General features: G+C 30.9%; 2 protein-coding genes across 2 annotated transcripts in view; one reads left to right on the top strand and one right to left on the bottom strand.

Annotated features, from left to right (window-relative positions):
- The first annotated feature begins 551 nt into the window (after nt 1-551).
- On the top strand, nt 552-4291 carry LOC134723650 (uncharacterized). The gene is made up of 2 exons (XM_063587211.1): nt 552-616; nt 1501-4291. The coding sequence occupies exons 1-2, from the start codon at nt 562-564 to the stop codon at nt 1869-1871; spliced, it is 426 nt and encodes a 141-aa protein (XP_063443281.1). The 5' UTR covers nt 552-561; the 3' UTR covers nt 1872-4291.
- A 1551-nt stretch (nt 4292-5842) lies between these two features.
- Nucleotides 5843-25604, bottom strand: part of LOC134723649 (uncharacterized) — a 45656-nt gene continuing 25894 nt past the window's right edge. The window contains exons 2-4 of the mRNA XM_063587210.1: nt 9525-10637; nt 7411-7553; nt 5843-6073 (exon numbers count right to left, since the gene is read on the bottom strand). Coding sequence (XP_063443280.1) covers nt 5935-6073; nt 7411-7553; nt 9525-10625 — 1383 coding nt within the window. The 5' untranslated portion in view covers nt 10626-10637 and the 3' untranslated portion in view covers nt 5843-5934. The remainder of the gene's footprint in view (nt 6074-7410; nt 7554-9524; nt 10638-25604) is intronic.

The following is a 25604-nucleotide window of genomic DNA, read 5'->3' as shown; positions in this document are numbered from 1 at the left end:
ATATACACTCAACATATTAAACTAAAGACTGAGCAATATGGACCCCACAGGAAAGTGATAAGATCTCAGCTGCTCCAGAAGGCTAAGCAAATGCTGAAACCCGCCGTTGCTATATCATACACGTCCTTTACTTTCAAAACGTCAGCTTCGAGCGTTCATGATTAACATTAATTCAGATATGCGCTTGCTTCGAGCACATGCAAGTTAGTTCGTAATGTATTCATTTTGTTTTTATAATAATGAAAAAATTAGCTGGCAGTCATAATTTGATTTTTTTTACTTGAATGTAAATAAAATACAAGACATCCACCATTATTTTTACAAAATCCTGTACAGCGTTCATATCCAAATTTATTACTGCTGATGTGGGATTGTCATTTTAAAAATACAACTGATTTTCCTAAAGTGCTTTGTAACCTCGTAGAAAACATCAGGAATACATGTAAGAGCAATTGATAGACTTCAAACTAGATGCATCTACCTCATAAAATCGTATAGCGCTGTAGTCTTAGACAACGCTTATCATATTCAAAGCGTTTAATTTTGATTTCAGAATAAACTATGAATGACAGGAAAAATTTCTCATTCACATTCCCGTGTAAGAAGCAAAGAAAACGTAAGTTTAGTTTAATCGAATGTATTTGCTAAATCTATGCAAAACGGATTAATCGTACATTAATATATTATTATAAGATCATGGGAGAGGGGTCATCATGCGTACTTGTATCAAAAACGAACGATTTCATTAATTAAATATAACATGTATATTCATGATATTATGAAATATAAATTAATATAGAAGCAGCAAAGATTGAGAAATCATATTTTTCTGATGATAATGATGATGATGATGGTATTCATTCGAACGTACAGAGTCTCAGCATGTTGCCAGTTTAGTATAAAAAAACATTCTTTTTCTGGTAAACCAAATAAGGTTGTTGTGTAATTTTTCTCTACATATAGTGTATTTCGGATAAACATGGATATGATAGTTTATAAGTGAGGGACTTTCTACCTAATGCAAGAATGATATTATTGTCCGTTTGACTACAGATAGTTGGATATACATTGTAAACTTTTGGGACCTATTACACAGGTACTTATGTGCATGTTTTTATTATGAATATTATTGAAATATCATATAATGTAATTATAGAATAATGTAATTTTCTATTTCTCTGTTTTTCGTAGAAAGTTTCCTAGTAAGCTCAGAGTTAAGAGACAATTAAAGTTAAAACAGCTAGACATATAACAATTCGTGCAGCTACTAATTGCAAGATTTCTAAAAAATAAATTAATAACATATCACTTAAATATCCAATATTTTAATGAAAAAAAAATTTCAAAAGGGATCTTCATGACACATCAATATTTAGGTTATTGTGTTCCTTAACTAACTTTTCTGGCTTGATATTTCAATTTTAAAATCTGGATTTTTTAAATTTAATGTGGAAGTTAAGTTGAGATCAATATCTGAAAATATCATGAATTCTATTTTAGCAAAGGGTATGTCTTTCAATGTATCCAACAAGGATCAGTTCACGATTGAATATGACAACGAAGTTGCTCTAGATAAAGTGTCGATGCGACAACTTGAAGTATTAGAAATGAAAATAAACGTTGATGAAAAGAGTCACCAAGATGAGAAAAATCAAATCCTGGAGAAAAGTGAGGAAACGATTAGATTACTTGAAGATGAAAATGAAATTTTAAAAATCAAGACTGAGGATCAGGCAGACAAAATTAAACAGTTGGATAATGCAAACACAAAAAAAGACAGAGACATACAAAAACTGAAAAACAGACAAGATGAACTGTCCGGAAAGATTTTTGAACTAGACTCAAATTCTTCAAAAAAAGGAAACCACTGATGAACAGGAATTAGAAATTGATAGGCTGAAATGCGAGCTAGCTAAAGTAAATAAGGAGCTAAAACAAAAAGAGTCTGAAGAAAGATCTGTCCGAGAACAATTACAGAATCTGGATACCGAACTAGAAAAACGAGATTCCGAATGGCAAAGTAGAATTGAAGAACGAGACGCTGAAATGCAAAACAGAAATGACAAACGAGCTGCTGAAATGAAAAATATGTTTGAATCAGTGATTGAAAAACAGATGAAAGCACTTGTAGACCACATGAAAACCAGCTCCGAAAATAATGATAAAACTACAATAAATAATACAGGAAATATTCAAATCAACCAAACTAATAGTAATGGTGCACAAAATACAAGCCGACAAACATATCCTATTAAAACAGTTATTACTGTGTTCGAAGATGGGAGAGGTTGCGGAAATTCATCAAGATTACGTAGGGATAGAGGACATGGATCATGTGGACGACAAAAAACAGAATAATCTTATCGTAATTTTTTAGGGTTGGCAAAAACCCGGGTTTTATGAGTATTGCTAAGCCCAGTGGGAAATACTGAGAAAACCCAGGTTTTAGTGGGTTATACTGGGCAAAACTAGGTTATATAAATGCCTGAGCGTATGGTGGTTTAGGGTTTTTCTCTAATTTATGTCTCTCATATTCGTAAATTGTTTCGTTATGAATAAGAGCATCGTTTTTTTTCTCTTTTAAATTGTTTTACATGTCTAAATTCTTAATAATTATTTTCTTTTTCTCAAATGTAAATTGCTCAATATTGGTTATCTCTGTCCACCAATTCAACATTTTACAGTAACATAATATTGTACATGTATACAAAGTGCGATATTACTGTAAACAAACATGCATATACATGTTCTATGGAAAACATTATGAATTTATAGATACAAGTTTGTGTATTCTTTTAAGTAGAAACGGATTTCATTTTTATCATTCGTGAATATAATGTGTTATATTTCGACCTTGTCAGAAAAGAGAATTCGTTTATGAATTCGACCTTATTTTTGTACATGTATACTTAAATTCAAAACTATTTTCATTTACAAGGGTTTAATATGACTTTTTTTTTCAAAATTGATGTTTTTTTTTCTGAAATTGTTTAACACATGTTTAATATTTTACAGCAGTACAAATGTATAAACATGATAATACTTTTACTTAAATTATTCAACTCTTTTTTCATTGACTTATCTTTTAATATTTACATTGCATCATGAACAAATTTATTCATTCATTGTGTGTTTATTTGTGTTACTACGTTTTATGATTGTTTTAAGCCATTCAAATTGATATTTGATACTGCGTCTTTCTTTGTTGTGATGTTATACAATGATTTCAGATTAGAGAGAAGGTTTTGTGCTATTAAAACGTTTGAACCCGCAGCAATTGTTTTCACCTGTCCAAAGGATTCTGATGTTCGGCAGTTTGTTAATGTGCTTCATAAGTGGTCCTCGTGTCTTGTTTTGAAATGGGCAAACCGTTGGTTATCTCCGTTTGAATGCTTTTACACAAGTATTATTTTGGTGCCCTTTATTCGTTTGTGTGCAGCTCTTGTGGGTTATTAGCCTTTATTACCGGATTTGTAATCACATAAGCAACAGGACGGGTGTCACATGTGGAGCAGGATCTGTTTACCCTTCCGGAGCAGTTGAGATCACCTTAGTTTTTGGTGGGGTTCGTGTGGTTTATTCTTTAGTTTTCTATGTTGTGTTAATGTGTATTATTGTTTTTCTGTTTTTCTTTTTCATTTTTAGCCTTGGCGTTGTCAGTTTGTTTTAGATTTATGAGTTTGACTGTCCCTTTGGTATCTTTCGTCCCTCTTTTACAAAGATTTTTTATATAAAATTTGAAACATAAATTACTCACTTGATTTTCTATGATGTGCTAGTGTTTATTTTTTACAAAAACTTCTAAGCAACCTGTAAATTCCAAAACACCTCGTGCTGAGTCAGTAAAATCGATCGCACCCTAAAAGGTGTACTTGATTTTGGCCATATTTATATTTGTTTTAACCAATAGCTACATTTATAAACTTGTTTTAAGGAAATCAATGCTAGCACTGCATGCAATAATCCTATATCTATCAGTTATAAAATTTCCAAATATGAGAGTACAAGGATAAAGGCTATGGATTTTCTATAAAAATCTTGATTTATTTGCCACAAAGTCCCCTTTTTCTATTAAATGCAATGAAACAGTAAACAATAATGTTTTCCATCAAATTTCCCCTTTGAATATGTACAAAATGGCCTATCTCTATTATTCATTTTATCTGTAGTTTTGACACAATTGAAGTTTGAAAAATTCGTTAAAAATTGGCTACAGGAGGGTACACAAACCTTAATACAAATTGTCTGTCTACAGTATAAAAGGGAAAATGTACCAGTCATGATAAGCATTTTGTCTCATTGTTTGTAAATTTTGTTGCATATTTTAACAACTATTATTTGAATTATAAATAATTGGAAATACCAATGTATATATATATATATATGTGAAGTTTTGTATTTTAATAACGGTCATTACTATTAATAGAACAAACTACAAATTATTTCATAATGAGTTTAAATATCCTGTTACATACGTATTAATTTGACACCATTTGCTTTTCTGAAGGAATTCAATGAAGCCATTTACATTTTAGAAATGAGCATTGAATATAAGCCAATAAAAATTATATTCATGCATGCCAATATTTAAAGGAATACGTCAATGTCTGACGTTTATAAATAAAACCACCAATTACATGAAGCACGTGTTATGAAGTTTTAAATCTTTTCTTGGGGTAAAACCAGAAAATGTGTCGAGGAATTATTGCTAACGTACGAATTTGTACTTGATATTCTATATACGGTCTAAAAGGATATATAAAAAAATCTAGAAAATATATTTTTTTTGTTCAATCAATAATTGAAATGAAATTATAACAATTCGCTTTAAGCAGTCAGTATGGTTCAAATTGGTCAAACATTGGTTTTGAATTTCGAATTTTGGTATGAATTTGAAACAGCAATTTTCTTTTATAACTTGTGGTTTTTCTTCAGAAACAGAACTTCTCATTGGCTGTCAACTGTCGCATCCTCGCATAACAGGACTCATACAAAGAAATTACATTTCACAAATTAAGAGATGTACAATTGTATGCTTTTTGAGCTTCTTTGTTTAATTGTACCCCTACTTTGACAAATTTACATATTTTGTCTGTTCTGTTCACGCATTGTTGTAAATATAATTGAATGTGATGCGACAAGTGAGAGGTTTAGCTAGCTATAACACAAGGTAAAATCCATCATTTCCTACTAAGGAAAAAATGTACGTACCAAGTCAGGAATATGACAGTTTGTTTTAACATTTGATTTTGCAATTTGATTAGGTACTTTTCGTTTTTCCTCGGAGTTCAGTACTTTTGTGATTTTACTTATGTAACGAATGCAGAAAATACAAATTAAAAAAATGCTTTTACTTTACACATTTAAAAGTTACAACTCAAAAATCAAGAATTCATTTAACTGATAGAAAAAAAAACATGTTATAAATTTAAGATATTACATTTTACAAAATATGAAATAGGATTTTACAACTTTAGAAATGTAAAATAATAGCGGATATTCCCGCCGATACTGTAAATACCTATTCCTTTCAGCAATCCTAACGGAGAAATCCCATGTTGGAAAGTACAGGCTACAAAATGTGTCCTTAATAATCAAATCAACATGTGTTCTAAAAATAAAACTGATGCATGTACGCAAATTTGCACAATAATGTTTTAGTTGTGCTGGTGTATTTGTTAATTTTCATGATTTTTTTCAGGTTGAAATCCTCATTCTCCAATACTTTTATTGTATTTTTTTTAACATTGAAAACAGATTTCCAACGACACAACAATATAATCATTAGTTATCACCGAAACCGGTTCTTTTATTAGATTGTAAAAATTAGAGATAATCATTTAATTGAATAAAAATAAAAATGAAAAAAAAATTAAAGCAGCTAGAGACATCATTCCATTGTCTGACATTTTATGGTCTTCTGTCGTCTTTTGTTCACTGTCTTCTGTATGAATTTCCTCTATCTTCACTAAGAGATCGTGGTTTAGAATTTGTCTTTGCAATTGATTGTTGATAACTATAGAGTTGTTTCTCTAAGGCATAATTTTCTGATTGTAAAGCGAGTATCTCTCGTCTAAAATATAAAATAAAACGATTTTATACAATGGTAGAACAAAGGAGCAAAACAATATACAAATTTAGCATATACAAGTGTTGTATTTTATTGCATTGCACATGGATAAGAGCTACACTGCTTCGATACCATTTAGAGTTTTCAATTTTAAATTAAAAAAACGATTATTTTTAAATTATTAGTGAATTTAATTAACAAAATCTTTATTGGTCTTGGGAAGATTTGTTTCACGCAATTATTCCTTGAGGCTGAAAACCATTAAAAATATTACAAAAACAAAAGCTAATTTCATTTTTTTCTGATTAAATGTAACAAAAATTACATAATAATATGCGAATCGCAGTATCTTTGTAAAAATAAAAGAAATATATAAATGAATGTAAAATTGAGAATAGAAATGGGGAACGTATCAAGGAACACAAAACCGATCAAAGAGCCGAAGCCGAAGCCCACCAATTGTATCATTTATTCAGATAAGACCATGCTCGAAACGTGTTTTTTTTTTATCGAAAATGAGATGATAATGCATTATAAAACTTAGGCTAAGAAAGATAACTCGTGGCAAGTATTTACGACTTGCCAATTATTTGTACTTTCAACACGATATATATTAAATATCAGTACTTATTTCATTTTTTTAGTCCCAACAATGTTTCTTATGAAGAAAACTAAACATGAGTAATATTCGTATAACAATAGGAAGAAAATGTTAAATTATCTTGATTCTTATATGGACTTGTTTATAAGTTTTGAATATATATTAAGCCTTGATACAATTCATTGTTTTAATAAACGGCATTTCTATATAACTGTTTTACGAGTGATGCAAAGTTTATAATTTCTATGTTCTTATAAGTTATTTGGCTAGATGTTATTGAGACAAAAATCAGATGAAATGGTAAAAAATGACCGGTACCGCAAATTATCTTGATTATTTTTCTTCGTCTTCTACTTTGCTTGAGACCTTCGACAGTTAAGTTAACATATTGACGCAGACCAAGCTTGTACCTAACATCGACAACATTTTTTTTCTATGATTTTTTTTGTAATGTCATATACAGTTGTACAATTCTCGCAAGCAGAAATATGGCGGAAATGATTTGTAAAATAAGTATAATTATTTACTTTATAAATGTTCTGCGTTCGTAGCTCTCTTTAGATAAACCTTCATTTGGAACGCTTTTGGCAAAACATTTAGTAATTCAGTAAGCTAGTAATGTATGCCATCGCATCTGATGCTGAAAAATTGGTACCGTTAATGTTAATGATTTCGGCTATACTTTTATTTGCCTGACGTTACATTTTATGATAAAGGACAATATTTACAATTTTCTTACATCATTTGTTGTTTATGAACTCTTGCAACGTCATCTAATCTATGGTATGTTGGGTAAATTAATAGTTGTGAATCAATCCACTCTACATGTACTGTTATGTGTTGGTCTTCTGTGCTTACCCAATCATTATCGGGACTGCTTATCTGAAATATTCCAACAAGAAAATAAACCCATTCAAATCACTCAAAGCCAAACATACATGTAAGCTTTTTTATGAAATATAAATCACGGAAATCTATTAACCAGCAACAAATTTTAAAAGACGGGAAAACCTTTATCTTAGGATAGTTGAAACTTATATACTTTTTACAAAAAGACTCGGTGTATCTCCTTGAATTTTACCAGAATGTTTTTTTCATTTTTCTGAGTTCCCGTATATTCAAGTATCGACATTCGAACATTGTTGGAGCCCGTATAAATATATATGCAATTTTTTGTATTTTGTTTTGTGTTAGATTGCTGTACAAATTAATATCCGTATGCAGTATCAAAATAAACGAGTTACAATCAGATGTTGAACATTGTACATGTAAGACCTGTTGAAGGGACATGCACAGTGATATAAGTTCGAAACATATGTTTTAGAACTTAAAAGCTGACTTTGCGGTAAAGGGTTTTCTCATTGTTGAAAGCCACACTGTATTTGAAATTATACCATATCTTCAAACCAAATGAATAACCATAACCATAACAAAAAAAATTGGTTGTAAAATTTGTGTATGATCCATTTGTCATTTAGAACAATGCACTATGTTTAAAATAACAAACAATCTAATAAAAATATAGTTCTCTGATTTCGTTGCTCCTATGTGTACGAGCACGCGAGTTAATATAGTATTTATTGAATTAGATCGATGCAACAAGATACCATGTAAGACACAACGCCAGTTGTTCTATTTTAACAATGAAAGAATTATTTAAAGTATGTCAGCATGTCGTTAGCAGTTCCGATGTGAGTCAAAATTTTCGGTATTTGAAGAGCAATCCTCCCAAATAAAACGATGAATTGCTTTCTAGACACAAACTTTTAAGAGTAATTAATGGAATGCAAATGATTGTTTTATTTGTAGCATCGTGATCGTGACTTGCTTGATTAATGTCTGTTTAAGAGACATTTGTCTACAATGTAATTGGCTTAGGCAACTTGGGTTTTTCAATTTGACATATATTTAAACAGACGTTTCATTAATCGCATCTATCTCTCGAAATGTCATGCTTTAGTGTAACGCTATTACAATCAATGTCTGAGTGGCGTACTGTGAGAAATTGTACTTATATACTAGCCTGATATAGTATTTTCGTTTAAATTTTGCATTAAAAAAAAAATCAAAGCAAATGTATGGCATTGATTGCTTTAAGTATGCAAAATGCAAAAATCTAATACATTTCTGAAAAGTGCTAGTTTTGAAACTGAAAAGTTGTGTTTAATTAAGGGTGGTGAGTAGAAGGGGTAATTTCATAGACTTTTTGTTTACTAAAAAATTGTCGAGTATTTCTTAAGATTATTATTTTTAATCAAAATTGAAAAATATTACTTAAAGGGGATTGCTGAGTATAACGTTCAGTGGCAAATAGTTCTTGCTTAGAAAGGTATTGTATCTCTAGTTAAACAATAATGATATTTCTATAACAATTTTGCATAACATTTAACATGTATTGGCCTATCCATTCACTCTACAATACCTTTCTAAGCAAGAACTATTTGGTTTTATAGTCAACTATATGATATGATTTTTTCTTATGGTGAAGATCGTACGGTTGCTTTGAACTGTTTCCATCTATTCAATTTGTATGTTGGTTTAAAAGTATCCTCCCGCATATTTCTTGTATACTTTTGTTATACTAAAACTAATATTTCTTTTAGTTCAATTTTTCTTTTAAGTTTTTTTTATTATTTATTCGTCCTGAACATTCATGAAATATTTGCCACTGGACGTTAAACAACCAACAATCAAGATATTGGTTTATTATTCTTGATCAATAATGCCAAAGGAGTGAAAGAAAATTATTATTGATAAGATAAATTATCATTGCAATTTTTTTAGACGTCATAAATATTTAAACAAAAATAGAACTCTTACGAATTCCACATTTCTCTTAAAGCTAAACCTCACCTCTTCAATCGGAATGTCTGTATGTATTAAGTATCCATCATCATGATCGTCCTGAACATAATATTTAACAAAGGGTCCATTGATAGCCCGGACGTACTGATTCCCGCTATAGGGAACTATTCCCAAATTGAAAGCTACATACCGACTGTTCTTTCGTGGTACATGCTTAATATCCGTATAATACAACTTGAAAGCCAAATATTTGCCGCTGGCATCAGCTTCTAACATCCATGCTTGTTTGTCTTTATCATAAAGGTGTGCTCGATTGCGGTTTCTACTTAGAACATTAATAGAAACTTCACTTACGGAAACAACGTTTTGCATTTCAATCCTAACCTTCAAAGAAGAACGTCCTCGCGACAGTTTCATAAGAGATGCTCCAACTGTAAATGGTTCGCTATTTCCGGTTGCGTCAAGTAGCTGGTCAACTGGACCAGATTCATAGGCATTTTGGTCTCCGAGTGATAATTGATACTTAACATCACATATATGGTCAAAATTTGTGTGCCGCACTAGCTGGACTGTGATGTTGTCTTCAGTTTCAACCGTGCAAGCGTTTGGGAATAACGAAACACTCCAGTCAGAGAGACCGAATGAAAAATAAGGTGTTTCCATTTTTGGACCGTATGAATGTCGTGAGTTATTTTCTTTTGGAATACGGAGGTAACATTCAAAGGAAGATACAATATTTCTCAGTTCAAGTTCCACTAAGAATTCCCCGTTACCTTGCATAAAACCACGTTTTGCCATATCTTCTAGCGGAACGAATGTTTTTCTGCCTTTGACGTTTTCATCATATGTAAATTCACCTTCTTTCTCCATGAAAGACTCGTTTTTCGTAAAATGATCGTTGTTTAGCATTGTGAAGGAGAAGTCCAGCTTGCTGACCATCCCTGTCGATGTTGATTGAAGTTTTATGTACGCACCCATATGTTTTTCGCTTTTTATAAAACTAACAGTCCATTTATGGTGACCATAAACCATGTCTTTGGCGTAAATATCCTGCGAAAATTCTCTTAAAACCTTGTTAGGTAGCATAAAGGTAAACACTTGTGTATTAAAACTGTCGTTGAGCTTCACTAATCTACAAAGTTTTGCCATCTTTCCGTTAACCTGAAAAAACAGAAAACAATTTTTTACATTATTCGAGCACACAATTATTTGTAATCCAAAACAAAACATCAATATTACTGATGAATATAATATATGAGAAGCTATAATTATAAGTACAACTGAAAAAAGCCGCTTTTTCTATTTCAAAACAGTCGGTTTGATACAATTTCAAAAAAAGTTTATAATTACTTACTTCAAATTCAGCCGTACTTTTTACAGAAATCCAATTAACGACCACTTAAGTCAAACATAAATAAAACCATTTATCAATGCGCGTGACAAGAGAATTCCCCATACAATAAATGTCCCCGAACAATCACTTTTAGAATGTGAAAAAAGAATGTCTAGACCTTGAATAACTTTCTTAGAACATTTGATCTAGAATTTTATCCCTGACTAATATTGCGTCTGTTTTTTGAATTGTGTAATTTCCTATCTGTGATTGTTCTGACAAATAACACGATTTCTTAACATAAATCCTTATTTCATCATAAAACTAGTTCATTGAACGAACTCACTTTAATATAGGTTTTGTGTTCGGCAGTTCTATATATTAATTTAGGAATGGTTTATGATCAAATAACAATGTTTCCCGAATCAACACAACTTCATTCTGTTGGAATTATAGAAAGTTATTAACGTATGAAAATAGCCAGAATACCAATGTTTATTATCGACAACTGGGTACCCTGGGAAAATATCAGTTATCTTGAGATCCCAACGGACCTACTTTGTATGTGAGCAGCTTCTATTCGTACATCGTTATGCATACGATTCAAATGGTTTTATAACTTAATTACATTAAACAGAAAAACACCTTAGAGGCTTCTTATAGTTTTTTTTTATCAATCATTCAGCCGTGAGAAATACATTGTTCTATATAAAATACTTAAGTTCATAAAATGTAAAATTGAAAAAGGAAATGGTGAATGTGTCAAAGCGACAACAACCCGACCATAGAGTAGACAACAGCCGAAGGCCACCAATGGGTTTTCAATGTAGCGAGAAACTCCCGCACCCGGAGGCGTCCTTCAGCTGGCCCCTTAAAAATATGTATACTAGCACAGTGATAATAGACGTCATACTAAACTTCGAATTATACACAAGAAACTAAATTTAAAAATCATACAAGACTAACAAAGGCAAGAGGCTCCTGACTTGAGACAGGCGCAAATTTCCGGCGGGGTTAAATTTGTTTTGTTTAATTTATCAATTACTTTAGCGATAATATTGTTAGGTAATGTAATGTATCGCATTACTATGACTGTCATATGCAATCTGAAAGTTTTAACATAACTAATATGGTCAATACATGTGGGGCAGGATCTGAGATCATCCCCAGTGTTTGTCGGGGTTTGGGTTGCTCAGTCTTAAGTTTGTGTACTTTTATTTGTCTGTTTGTCTTTTTTATTTTTAGCCATGGCGTATTCAGTTTGCTCTCGATTTGTGATTTTGACTGTTCCTCTGGTATCTTTCGCCCCTCTTTCAATACAGTATGCATTATATCTAGATGTTACAATTTCGATATCGTCTATTAATATTGTCAATTTGATGATGATAAGTATTAAAAATATTCTTAAATATCTTTTTCGCTTGCTCTCCTAATAAAGATTCAAATGATTCTTGGAATTATTGATATTCCTCACAAGCTTCATTTAGCATTATATCCGCCTCTCGTTCCATCGTTGCAACTTGTTACCATAAACTTTTTAAAAAAATGTATCACTATGCACCTTCAATATATTTTGTTTAATGGCATTATTGTGTAGATTTCCCTAAAGAAAACCACTAACAAAGCAATTAATGGGATTTGAGCAATGTGGGAGCTGTTCAACCTTACATGGAATATTTATGTTCACGAACATCATAAATACACATTTTTTTTTATAATATCCGGTGACGGAATAAACCTAAAAGAACATTTTGAAATACATTTGAATCAATACTGATAATGTCAAATGTAGATTTCGGCGAATATTCATGCATTTATAATTTTTATCGGTTATTGCATATTGCTTTGATTTTTACATTCCTTCATTGATTTCCAACTCAAATAGAAAACAATAAAGGTTCCAAGCTATTATGTGTGCATAAAAAGGTAATATGTTGGGATGATTTAGGTACCTGCTAAATTAAATTTATACAACTATCATAACATGTATACACAAATTCAATCAAAAGCTTACTCTTCAATTCTTTCCAGAGAAATGATATTCTGCTCCCAAATATAAAATACACCAATGTACCCTGAAAATTCATCCTATCACCAGTCTGCATGAAACAGTGAAAAATGCAAGACTTATTCAAAATATTATCATTTCACACATTATTCACAAAATCAGCCTTGAAATATTTGCAAAGAATTTTCGTGTGTCTATGATGTCGAAAATTTTAAATCTACATGTTGTGCACATGTCGACAGCACTTCAATTAAAACACGTTTTGAACTGGTTGTGTTAAAGTGTCCATTGCACCACGATTTTAAATCTTCTTTTTGGATGTATCACCCTATACCTTGGATTGTCTTGATCTTTTGGGAAAACGAGATTGTTTTTCTTTTCATGCAAAATAAGCGCATAATTATATACACAAGATATGTTATTATGATTTACCCCAGTTTTGATTACCAGCTAATCGATACTAATGTACCATTATAAGTATTTTTTGTATTAATATTGATTCATTAGATCTTTGTTAGAAGCTTTTAAATTATTCAGTCTAAATCGAAAACTCGACTCTATATAAAACACAGATATCTACGGGGAAATGTTTATGTCAAAATATTAATTCCTTCCTTATTTTAGAAGGCTAAGTTATAATTGAAAAATTAATAATAGAGGAATGTCGCAATTTAGTTGATTCAGGTTCGTGTTTATCTATCATACTTCAACAGAGTCAATTAAATGATTGATTATTGTTTGCAATTGCAAATAGGTCATGCATATTCAAAACGAAAACACTTAACAATTCATAAAATTGATAGGTTATACAGAGGGGTTGAACTTGGATGAAGGATTGGAAATTTGAAGAGCTGCGGTAGAAGTGAAGGCTATAGGGGTAAATTCAGTAAATAAATTTACGTCATCAGGGACCGCCCTTTAAGGGGAGAGCTTTCTATATAAAAATGAAGCAATATGCTCTTCTTATTGGTAGCTAATGTTTGTAACAAATATTTTTGGCAGATGGATCAAAACTAGAGTTATATGAAAATAAAAAATAAAATGCTGAATGTAGTAACTTTGTTTACTACAGGGTTGAAAAGTAATGGGGGTCAGTATAGGAATTCAGTGCGAATCTACTTTATAGATATAGGAAGATGTGGTGTGAGTACTTTGTTTGTTAATAAGGACATGTGAATACATGTACCTAAAAACGCCGCATGACCCTATGTTTTTATTGTTGCAAAAGATAGAGCTACATTTGTACTTTCATGAATGTTATATGCAAGTTTCCAATTTCTAAAGGTAAATCAGGTATAAATGTCATTCCATACATAGATTAGCATTAAAGTCTATGGGAGATTTTTTACTGAATTTGCCCCTCTATTGGATTGGACTGACAGTTTGCTTTGCATCTGGCCATAAGAAAGATTTACTATAAGGATTGTTTAACGTTAACGCTAGACACACTCTCTTCACAAAGCATTATATTTTGTCTTTTCAAAACAGAGCAATTTTAAACATAAAAAATATTTATCAGAGAACAATATATCTATATAAAAAACCGATACTTTACCTATCGAAAATTTAACTTTGAACTATTTTAATGGAAGAATAAACTATATATAAGGTGTTTGTTATAAATACTGACGCAATAATAAGTGCATATATTTTCAAATAAGTGATATAGCACATGTTCATGATTATTGAACATCATGTATACGGCTTGCCAAAGTGATGTTTGTATTGTTTTTCTTTTATAAGGAGATGTGCTGCACTGTTTGAAAGACAATGCGACAACATTCAGTAAAATCAAAATGATATGGATTTTAGCGACTACTTAGTATATATGGATATCGTCATCAACAAACTTATATTATAAAGTCAGCTTATAAAGAATATAGTATGAAAACACTTCGCAGTCACATATACAAATGTAGCTACATTGTAGTTCACATTTATATTTTCAATTATTCAATGAATCCTGTTTGTTCTCCAAGACTAAAGAATCAATCATAAACAGTTTTAAAAAAGCAAGACATTGTTCTAGACTAAAACATAACCAAATAGTATCTAATACTCGAAGTATACATTACTGATTTGAGTTCAAACATTTAATTATTCACTGCGCATCTCTTTAAATTCTCAAGTTTGAAAGTAAAGATATCACTGTAATCGTGCCAGGTTCTCCAGGACAGAAACGCACCAGACACATATGACTGTTGGCTGGGGTTCGATGTGTTTTTCACACTTATATGTATAGTGGGATACAGCCAGCATTTCCTTTGTGTCCGTTAAAAAACACCAACCGTAATTCAATTGTGAATGTGACTAAAAAAGTGGTACTTATGTCAGAGTTATATAAAGTAGTATATGAACTCGGCTATATACATATTTGTTTTTTTAAGCAAATCGCTTGTTATTGATATTGTTTTGGCATAACTTCACGTATACAGTTTATATTCTTGTTATAAGACATTCAATTGGATTGCTTTAATCTGTAAACTAATTATGAATACTGCTATAGACATATAATGCCAATACCAATTTTATACATAATATGACTAAGTTGATTAGCCTTATCAGTGACAGTGATAAACTATAACGAAAGATTAATGAGTAAATAAAATCGTCTAGTATGAATAAAGTATGCACATTATTTCGCCTTTCATAAATGCTTATTCGACATATGGAATGCAAATGAATATATTTTCTCTTACACCATGCAGTAGTGTTATCCGCTATTTGAATGCATAATGTATCGATGCCACTTTTCTTGACCTTAGGTATTATTTACATTTGAAAATGCCTGCACCTATTCAGGAATATGACAGTCTTTGTCAATTCGTTTGACGTGTATTATCATTTGATTTTGTCATTTGATAAAGGACTTTCAATTTTGAATTTTCTTCGGAGTTTAGAATTTTTTGTTATTTTACTTTTTCCACGATCTAAATAGTGTAGAAAGTATTCCTTACACTAAAAAGATGATTGCAAATGAGACAACTCTCCACAAAAGACTAAATGGCACAGCAAATTACAACTTTAGGTCACCTTACGGCCTTCAACAATGACAAAATACCATACCATACCGCAGTCAGCCATAACATGCATAAAAGGCCCCGAAAAGACAAATGTAAAACAACGGCATTATTTATGTACAATAAATGATCGAAAAACAAATATATAACACATACAAACGACAACTAATGAAATACAGACTCCTGACTTGGGACCGGCACTTACATACAGAACGTGGAGGGCTTACGGACATGGCATTCAGATGATTTTGCCTCTGAAATGAACCATTACGATTAAATGATGCTTGCTGGTTTTATTTTATTTTATTTTTGCTGTTGTATGAATGCCAAAAATACTGCTAATTTGAGGAATATGCTCTTATAAGGAATGTGACAGTTGTTTCATTGTATCGATTTTTTTGGTGTGTTTGAGCTTTTAATTTTGCTTTTCTTGCAATGATTCCTTATTAATTAACGTTTTATTGAGTAATTAAAAGGCAAGATACGTTTTGAGGAATACATAGATTCCGAATACATAAAAATAAATCGGGTGAAAAGTTGCGTTACACACATTCGATTTTACTCACTTAATCATATTCCTAAACATAAATACTACTTTAAAGTTAAAATGTTTGTAGCAAATTTTGTGAAATTAAATAATCTGGCTTCTTTGATCCTCTTGTTTTTTACAAGTGTCTGGAGGAACTCCGATTCATATGAAAATAAGAAGAGATCAGCAAGAAGAGGCGCACAGTTTTTTCCCATAGGAATGCCGACAATTTGTTGGAAAAGTCTACCTCCAAACTCAACAAATATGTTGTCGATAAGAAACTCCAGTATACTGACCATTTGTTCTTCTGTGTAGCATATTTTACCTCTTTGTTTTTCACTTTTAACGAAATATGCCTTATGAAATTCCAAAGTAATGAATTTATAGCGTATGTTACCATTTTTATGTTGAAAGGCATTGTGGATAATTTCTTTTAGGCGATTTTTCAATTTTACATGGGGAATGGTGGTATACAGGGTTGAAAAATCTAAAGTTTTGATGGAACTAATTTCAGAAAAAGACCGAGATTTAAAATTGTCTAGAAGTTCTTAAGAATTTTTAAGAATCCATATATGGTTAATACCACTACGCGAGTAAACAGTTTCACAGTATTTCTAAAGACCCTCTTTCACTGCGGACAGAATCTTAGTCAATTAAATGGACAATTCTTTAGTGGAACATGAAGATGAGCCAGCACTATACCGTTGTTTGTACGGAATTTTATGAAGTTTTTGTATCCAATACAAACAAGGTAAGTCCTCCGATTTGGTCTTCAATGTAATGTTTATTGAAGCCATGAAGGACTTATGATTTGCTAAAATCTCATCCTTGTCAAATGATATTTTGTATTGTCTTTGTATGTGGGATTACCTGAGTGCTCCGTTATACCCAATTCTTTTACAAGACATTTGTAGTAATACGATTTACATACAAAGACAATATTATTTGAAGCTTTGTCCGCAGGAACAACAACATACTTATCATGGAGAGTTGATAGACATTTCATGGCTTGTCTTTGAAAACGGACTTTGGTCGATCGTTAACACAGTTTTTCAACTTGTGAATGCGACGTTTTATCAGAGACCTGATAGTTTTAACCCATTCTGACAAAGTGTCCAGTTCAACTTCTTCTCGCTTAGCCAATGCTCTGGCGTATTCCTCAATAGAATCCATAATTATTTTGAAGTTATGGTTCCAATTTATGGGTTGGGGTTCTCTAAACTTAGGACCATGAGAAATCACCTTTCGGAGATTTTCTTGTTGAATTATGTTTAGATCCCCAGTTATAACATGACCAGAGGGGCTGTAATTATAAGGCGAGTGGAAACAGTCACATGTCGGAGGGTTTTTAAGATATTGTTTTAAGTCAAGGTCCTGCAATGCCTGTTTATAGTTAAATATTTTAGGTGCAATGGTTTTGGTGTAACTGTATGATTCAAAAGGAACAGACTGATTTTGAAAATAAATAGAAATTTTAGATGTTACCTCCCAGTGATGAAGAACGTTGCAGATATTGATTGCATCGATTCCTCTATTGGCAAATTAAGTTTCAAATAACATAGCTTTTATTTCAATTTTCAATATTTGGTTTCGTGTCTATTGCTCACATTTAACAATAATATTTATCCATGGTGAAGAAAAAGTTATACTTCAGTTATGCTCAAGGAAAAAAAATATAATGCAATCCTATGAATCCCCTTCGTCTTTAATAATCATTAAACTTGAGTATAGCTAACTCAATCAATATGTATTTCAGTTATGACTTACCATTCTCTCTTTGATCAACGGTGTGGTATTATTGTTGCTAGAATTCCCTTTTTTGACAAAATTTAAAGAAAGCCGATATGTATCTTTTATCAATTATTCAAATGTTTTAAACCATTAGGTAGCGAGCAAAATAGATGTTGATACGCCTATTTTAGCCAATAATTATAATTGTCGACCAAGAGGACAAAGGGGACGGGTGAACCCCACCTGTATCCGCCTATGTCGTTTCTGTCTTGCAAACAACATTCAATCAAAATGTTCTCAAATTTAAATCACTCATATAGGATTATGTTTATACATGTGGGTACATGAACCGATTAAAACATTCTTGTCAAAACTGAACGACAATAACTAATACATTTACAAGGACAAGACTAGTCTATGTATGTGTTCATTTGAAATTTTGTTTTTTCCTCAAAACACAGAAACCTTCAACATTATCTAAGTTATGTCGTGAACAATTCCTTATTTTCAAAACAAATGTGGGTTTTTTTTCACTCCTAAATATGAATCAAATATAACCATTGTATATACTAAGCAAGAATCAATCAAGACCGTCAATCTTGAATGAATTGGTTCCATTTCTATTCAAAAAGTTTAATCAAAACAAGTATATTATTCGTTTTTAAACATATCTAAATGTTGTGAATATGATATCTGGAAATGTTCTGATTTTATGTAGATATCTTTTTTTTTTCATGTATCGTGTTTTCAATAAACCGTACATTTACACAAATTAGTTCAATTAAAAGAAAGCAATGTCGAACATTCAGTACCATTCTTTACGATATTTTTAAAATTCATTTAAAATGCTAATTCAAATTAAGTACAGTGTTTTTACAAGTTACAAACTAAATTAAAATGCAATTTATTAGAATACTAGAATGCATTGCATTAGTTAGAAAAAAACGTAAGTGATACATTTTGTTTTACATTAAAAAATCATGTCACTTTTCAGGCTTGTTCTGTTATATATCTGTGGATTGATTTACTAACACACAATCCATTTACATTATGACTTTTCCTCTGCTGTATTTAAGTCATTTTATATGAATATGTAGACGGAAGGGAGAAAATGTTTATATTTGAATAAAACTGCACGCGTTACCCCTCAAACTTGTCTGTTTCTGTAATTGTTTCGTCAATCGTATTTTGTCCAAAAAAAAAAAAAGAATCTAAACATTCGTATTAATCTATCGAATAAAAGTAAGTCTGAAAAGATTGAAACGGTCGGGTAAAAAAATTTAACATAGCGTTTAGGGGAATGGAATTCCCCCAAAATATATATATATATTCATTCGTTCTACTTATATATTTGTGGACTTTCGCATTGATTGTTCTAGAAAGGGGACAACGATGTTCTAACCGTTTAATATACAAGGTTCTGAAAACCAATGCCCAACCAAATAATCACTAACGTTCAATATTTGTTACATCTATAAAATTATGTACGAGGCATACTTTGCAAATGTTTACTGCAGCTTAAAAAATTCATCATAAATCACATTGAGTTATCCTGTTTTCTAGGAATACATGCATTCTATTTCATACATGATAAATATATAATACAATTTACTTAATCGCTGAAACATTTATTCATGAATGGATGAACGACTTTTAAAATATAATATGCACAGCACTTATCTTTTCAGAAATCGACATTCATTACAAAAATCAAATACGTTGAAACTTCATAATCTTCGTGTTCAAGTTGTTTAGTAGTATGCTGCGCACTGTGCAAGATCAGCAGAAAAGCGTAATATGAATTTAACCAATGTAATGTTATCAACCTATGATTAGTACTTCTGACATAAAACTATGAATATTGATTCATTTTTAAAAAGATATGATATTGCAAGTCAAAGCAAATTTAAACCACATTAGCAGGTAAGGGACGTCCAATACATTTCATTTATTTATGGTCATCTTTCATTCAGTACTGCTAAACTGGGGTAATCTGTCATGTTGAAATGAAGATTAACTAGTAAAATGAAATCATATCTTCCATAGAATATTAATGTCATGTGAATTATTATTTAGTCATTACAATCATGACAATATTAGAAAAAGAAAACAAGTAAATTTCACAGTATGTGCACGTTCAGAAGTGACATTATTGATGCTCTTTTTTGGATATCAAAAATCAATTACAGTAGAAACTGATTCAAACTAACCGCTACGATGATTGACTAATAGTGTTAATATAATGTATATGAATCTGCATTCATATATTAATTTCCCAAAGTACTCACATGAAAGACGATGATCGGTTTCTTGTTGCTTATAACTGATGCGCATGTTCCAGTACAAGAAGTCAAATGAATTGATTACCTTGATACACAATTTCGTATTTATGAAAATGTCATGGATTCAATTTCCGTTGTTTAAAGACGAGCGCATACCTGTCTCAACATCAGAAGATATTATGGCTTTGTAATGACAGTGTCGATTCTTGGAACTTATTATTGTATTTTAATCGAATATGTCACAATCAGGGAAATTTTGAAACAAAACACTTATTTCTCAATATAGGAATTTAATGTGATATTGTCATACATGTAATGGATGAATGCGGACTCTTTTCCAATACGAGAATAAAAGAATGCACCTGTTCGTGACATAGCGACCATTTTTTTTTATTTGATTACAGAAAAATAAAATTATGTGTAGATAAACATGTGCTAATTGCAAATATATGTTTATAAATGATAAATAATTTGTATGACGTTACCTGAGAATAACGATTTTACTCATCAGGACTGATATTTCAGATGTTATTAAATACCGCTTTTATCTTTTGCCACCTGAGACATAAGTCATTTAAGTTACGGTTAACGTTTGGAAAACAAAGTCATTAATCAGAATGTGATATTGACATGATGATGCTAGAAAGTTATTAGTGATCATGCAGGTAAAACTAACTCATGTTTATTGATTTTTTTAAACGTAACACGAAGACGTCGGTGTACGTCAAAATGAAAGAATTTCATCGGCACAAACATAATATACTAAATTCTCGTCACCAAAAAGGACAGAGACAAATGCAAACAGTGTCAAACGTTAATACCAAACAATTTTTAAGGTGGCTTGGAAGTCTTAATTAAAATTGATAGAATATTTTCACAACTTGTCAAAATGAAGTTGGTATCATGCTTATTTTGCAAGGTTGAAAAAAATCTAATCAAACACAAAAAAGTATTTTTGAGAAAATACAGCTGTAATTATGATAAAACACACACTTTGCTAGATTTATATCATTAAACTTTTACATTAATTACATACAACTCTATAAATATGCACATTTCATCAAATATCTAGACTTCTTCAAAATCCAAGATGGAGGAAGACACCTGAGCTACCTTAAACAATCGTGGGAATTCAAGTATAACATCAATTTGAAAGATATGCCATGATTGTTCATCATCAACATAATTTATTTTTAGGACTTGTTCAATAAGAATTTTGTTTTTATTGGAAGCTAACACATTAAAGATTAATACAAATAGGTTTAAACCCGAAAACAAATAAAAAATAAGCAAGTTCTTGAAATTACTAGAAATTGTTTGTTTGTATTTTATTTTGTTTGTCCTCTTTACATCATAAATAGAAACAACTTTTTATACGGTTTATGGGCGGAAAATTCGATATGATTTGAAAATAAATATCCGGGCCTAGTTTCACGAAGCTGTCTTAGGACTAAGACATGTCTTAGGATGGTCTTACGACATATCTTAGTCCTAAGTGGGTTTCACAAAGTGGTCCTAAATTAGGACATCTCTTAAAGTTGGTCATAAAGTTAGGACAACGCGAGAGGTGTCTTATGATGGTCGTAGGATATTTATAAGTTTATTTATACAAATTACACTTTATATTAATTTTGAAAAAAAATATCTTATTATCATCTAATTATCTATTCTCCTGTTCCTGCTTTTAACGTAATTTTTCTAGATTGACGGATTATCATGATTTGTCAACAATGTAAATTCGATGTATAATTGATATAAAGATTGCACGATTTTATACCAATAAAGTCGAAATTGAATTCAACTCACTTGTACCAAAACAATTATCATTTTATATTCTTGTTTTCTTAATTTTTCATTAAAAATGTCATATTTATATTGATGTATTGTTTGAAGATAATTTATAAATAAATGACTTTTACTTTTTTTATATTTATTTTGCAAATAATGTCTTTTATATTGATCAATACGTTTAGAATAATTTATGGTAAGACATACTACATTTACATGATTTTTTTCCGTAAATCATATTTATATTTGAAAATTTAAAGAACTTGATACAGGTTTAGGATGTCTTAGCTAAGATCATCCTAAGACAGCTTCGAGACGAGGTCTGAGATATGTCCTAGGATAGTCATAAGAGGATCATAAGACATGTCCTAAGATATGTCTTATGACATGTCTTAGGATAGCTTCGTGAAACCGGCCCCCGAGGTACATGTATTATGATACATACTATTGAGTTGTGTTTTACTTATAAATTATGCCAAATTCATTAATACTTTGAAGTGATTTTCTTCCGATAGAAAAATAACGTTCAACTCACAATTTTCAAATAGTATGTTTTATAAAGGAGTAGGTACGGTAAGGTCCGATTTTGGCCTCAAATTTCAGGTTCATCTAACGAAATATTTTGGACACTTTTTAAACACGCGAGAGTCTATTTCAATTGATTCAATTAGTTTATGTGAAAGATTTGAAGTGATTAAGTCATTAAAAACGCTCCGATTCAAGCTTAAATATGAAAAATCTATCAAATATGCAAAAAATCGTCACTTTTCCGATGGTTTTTGTCAAAAATGAAAATGGCCGCATCCGTGTTAATCCTCAATCATTTATATATGTTATGTCTTTTCATAAAATACAACTTACATTTCAGTATTATGAATGAACACAATGCGACCACTTTCATTTCAGACGGAAACCGTCTAAAATTTAACTAAATGCTTAAATTGTGAAGATTTAAGTAATTTAGCATGACTTTATGATGTTGGTACCCTATTTATGTGCATTGTTTTGTAAAAAAGCAGCCCATATTTGTGAAGAAGAAACATTGTACTTTCCAATAAATAGCTAAAAGATTTCACTTTCACAATTTTGTAAAACTACTATATTTTGGGGCCAAAACGGGGTCTTACCGAGCCTACTCCTTTACACATCCATGTTTTTACTATGTAGTTCAGCTGATGATATGCTATTAAAAAGTAAAATCACAAAACTCAGAGGAAAATCCAATCGGAAAGTCCATTATCACATGAGAAAATCAAATGAAAAAACACATCGAAAACAAATGTACACGAACTTTCATATTCCTTTAAATTGGGAATACATGTTCAGAGCCGGTGAGATCAATATTATAAAAAACAGACTTAAGTTTAAATTTGTGATATAATTATGGATACATAAATGATTAACGAAATAATGATCTAAAGGTCAACAAAGAGAAATTAAACTAAATATTTAAAACACTGACAATGAATATAAATGAGTTTTTTAATAAGATAATATATCTTCATTTTCAGTACACTTTTTTATTTGGTTTCTTGTTTATTGCCCACATTTTACAACATTTTGTTTTGTAAAGATGAAAGTTGTACTTCCTTTCTGCTCAAGGGATCAAATAATCTTAATTATATATGTCTTCTTCTACTTTAACAGGGACGTAACTTTAAAATAAATAACTGTTTTAGATATAGAATGTTGACACACTATTCTCACATTGATTAAATTTGCTGTATTATCATTTCTAGAATAATACTTTTTACGTATGTTATGTATTAGACATCCGATACCGCATGAAGGGTTCACAATAGTCTAAAATAAACATTAGAGAATCGTACAACAAATGTAATATTCCAAAGCAGAAGGACATGTTACAAGGACAACACGTTCTTTATTCAACATACCCTCTTTTTATTGAGACGCAGTAAAAAGTTCATGTTTTTCGTACAATATAACAGTGTTTGTGATTTCTAAAATTATACATTTGACAAAAGGTTTTTGTTTTCAAGTACTCTATTGTATTACATTTCTAAATTGTAAACTTAAATTCGTCCCATCGTAAGTTTTTTTTCTAGTGACTTCACCAAACGTTACGGGATTTATAAGTGCAAAGAGGAAAAAGCACATGATGAACGAACGCGTACTCTCCGGAACATAGCGACAATCCGTCGTTTTTCAATTTATACAGGGTATTGACTGCATTTCTTCGATTCATACTCATGTGTAGAAGGAGGTTGAATAAAATTGAGAATGGAAAGTTGTAATATATCAAAGACAACAACCCGACCAAACGGCAGATGAAGAATAAAATACCTGTAAATAAAATTACACTCATAGCTCTTGGTCTCTTTCTGATATCGTTACAAACAATTTGCAAGCAAAGTTTTGAAACGTGAAAAAGCTTTCGGAAAAAAGCCACTTGAACAATTACAATCTGGCGGGAAAACGGTTAAGAATATTTGTTTGGAAAATTTTAAAATACTGACATTAAAACATATCCATTGATCCTATAGACAGGAATGCTATGGAATACTGTAAACCAACTAAAGAAGAAGAAAGAAGAAAAATCGCGCAATTATAAATCGTCGAAAACATACAAAGCTTGATCTCTCTTTATTCAACTAAACGTTTGGTACATCAAATAAATTTGAAAGCTGCGATAATAAATCAGCGCAAAATGGGCTATAAAGGACATCACGCGAATTAAAGTATCCATAATTAAAAGTTGGTTTACTATAGTTAAATTGCAGCATGGAAATTGAAAGTTATTATTTTAAGATATTCGTAAATGTGGGTTTTTTTGTAATGTTTCTCTGTTCCACAGCTTATCGTACCCTTGCATTATAACTCGTATGTCTATGTTCTCTTGTCCTTATTGTGCATGCTATGTTTGCCAGTATACGCCATGCAGCAAATGTTCTTATCATATACTTAGACTAAATAACATATGATTTTTACCGTATGATAATAGCATTAAATTAAAGTATTTTCCATATTGTTCGAATTGGTGCTTAGCGGGCTGATATGAAAAGTTTATCACATGCTTCGATTGTTATCACATTCCTTTCCGTAATGTTATCACATGCCATTCCGGTGATACTCGGCAAATTCCGGAAAATACACCTCAATGCTACGTTTTCAGTGAAAAACATTACAAAGTAGGGTACAAACCAATTATTTGAATACTGGAAAGTATATTGTGTAAAATAATTAAATTGAATTAAAAAAAAAATTTAAATAAATGCATATTTTAAGTTTTTCTGAAACATAATTTAGAAAGTTGCTTTAAAAAAGTTGATTTTCCAAACAATGTTCATTATGTATATTGTTAAATTTTTTTGTCGATTCGTCCATATAATTTTTTTTTCTCTGTCCGACGTCCGTGAACTTTTTACTCTTTCATCTTCTTTTCGGGAACCACTTAAAAGGATCAATATATGAATCCG

This window comes from Mytilus trossulus, chromosome 6, assembly GCF_036588685.1.
Source record: "Mytilus trossulus isolate FHL-02 chromosome 6, PNRI_Mtr1.1.1.hap1, whole genome shotgun sequence".
Lineage (NCBI taxonomy): Eukaryota > Metazoa > Mollusca > Bivalvia > Mytilida > Mytilidae > Mytilus > Mytilus trossulus.
The sequence above is the reverse complement of the archived record's forward strand: the minus strand, read 5'-3'. Positions and strand labels throughout refer to the sequence as shown.

Coding starts and splice junctions, on each gene's coding strand:
- LOC134723650 (XM_063587211.1), top strand. CDS start 562: ATGAATGACAGGAAAAATTTCTCATTCACATTCCCGTGTAAGAAGCAA. Junction 617..1,500: donor GTGTAAGAAGCAAAGAAAAC/GTAAGTTTAGTT, acceptor ATTCTATTTTAG/CAAAGGGTATGTCTTTCAAT.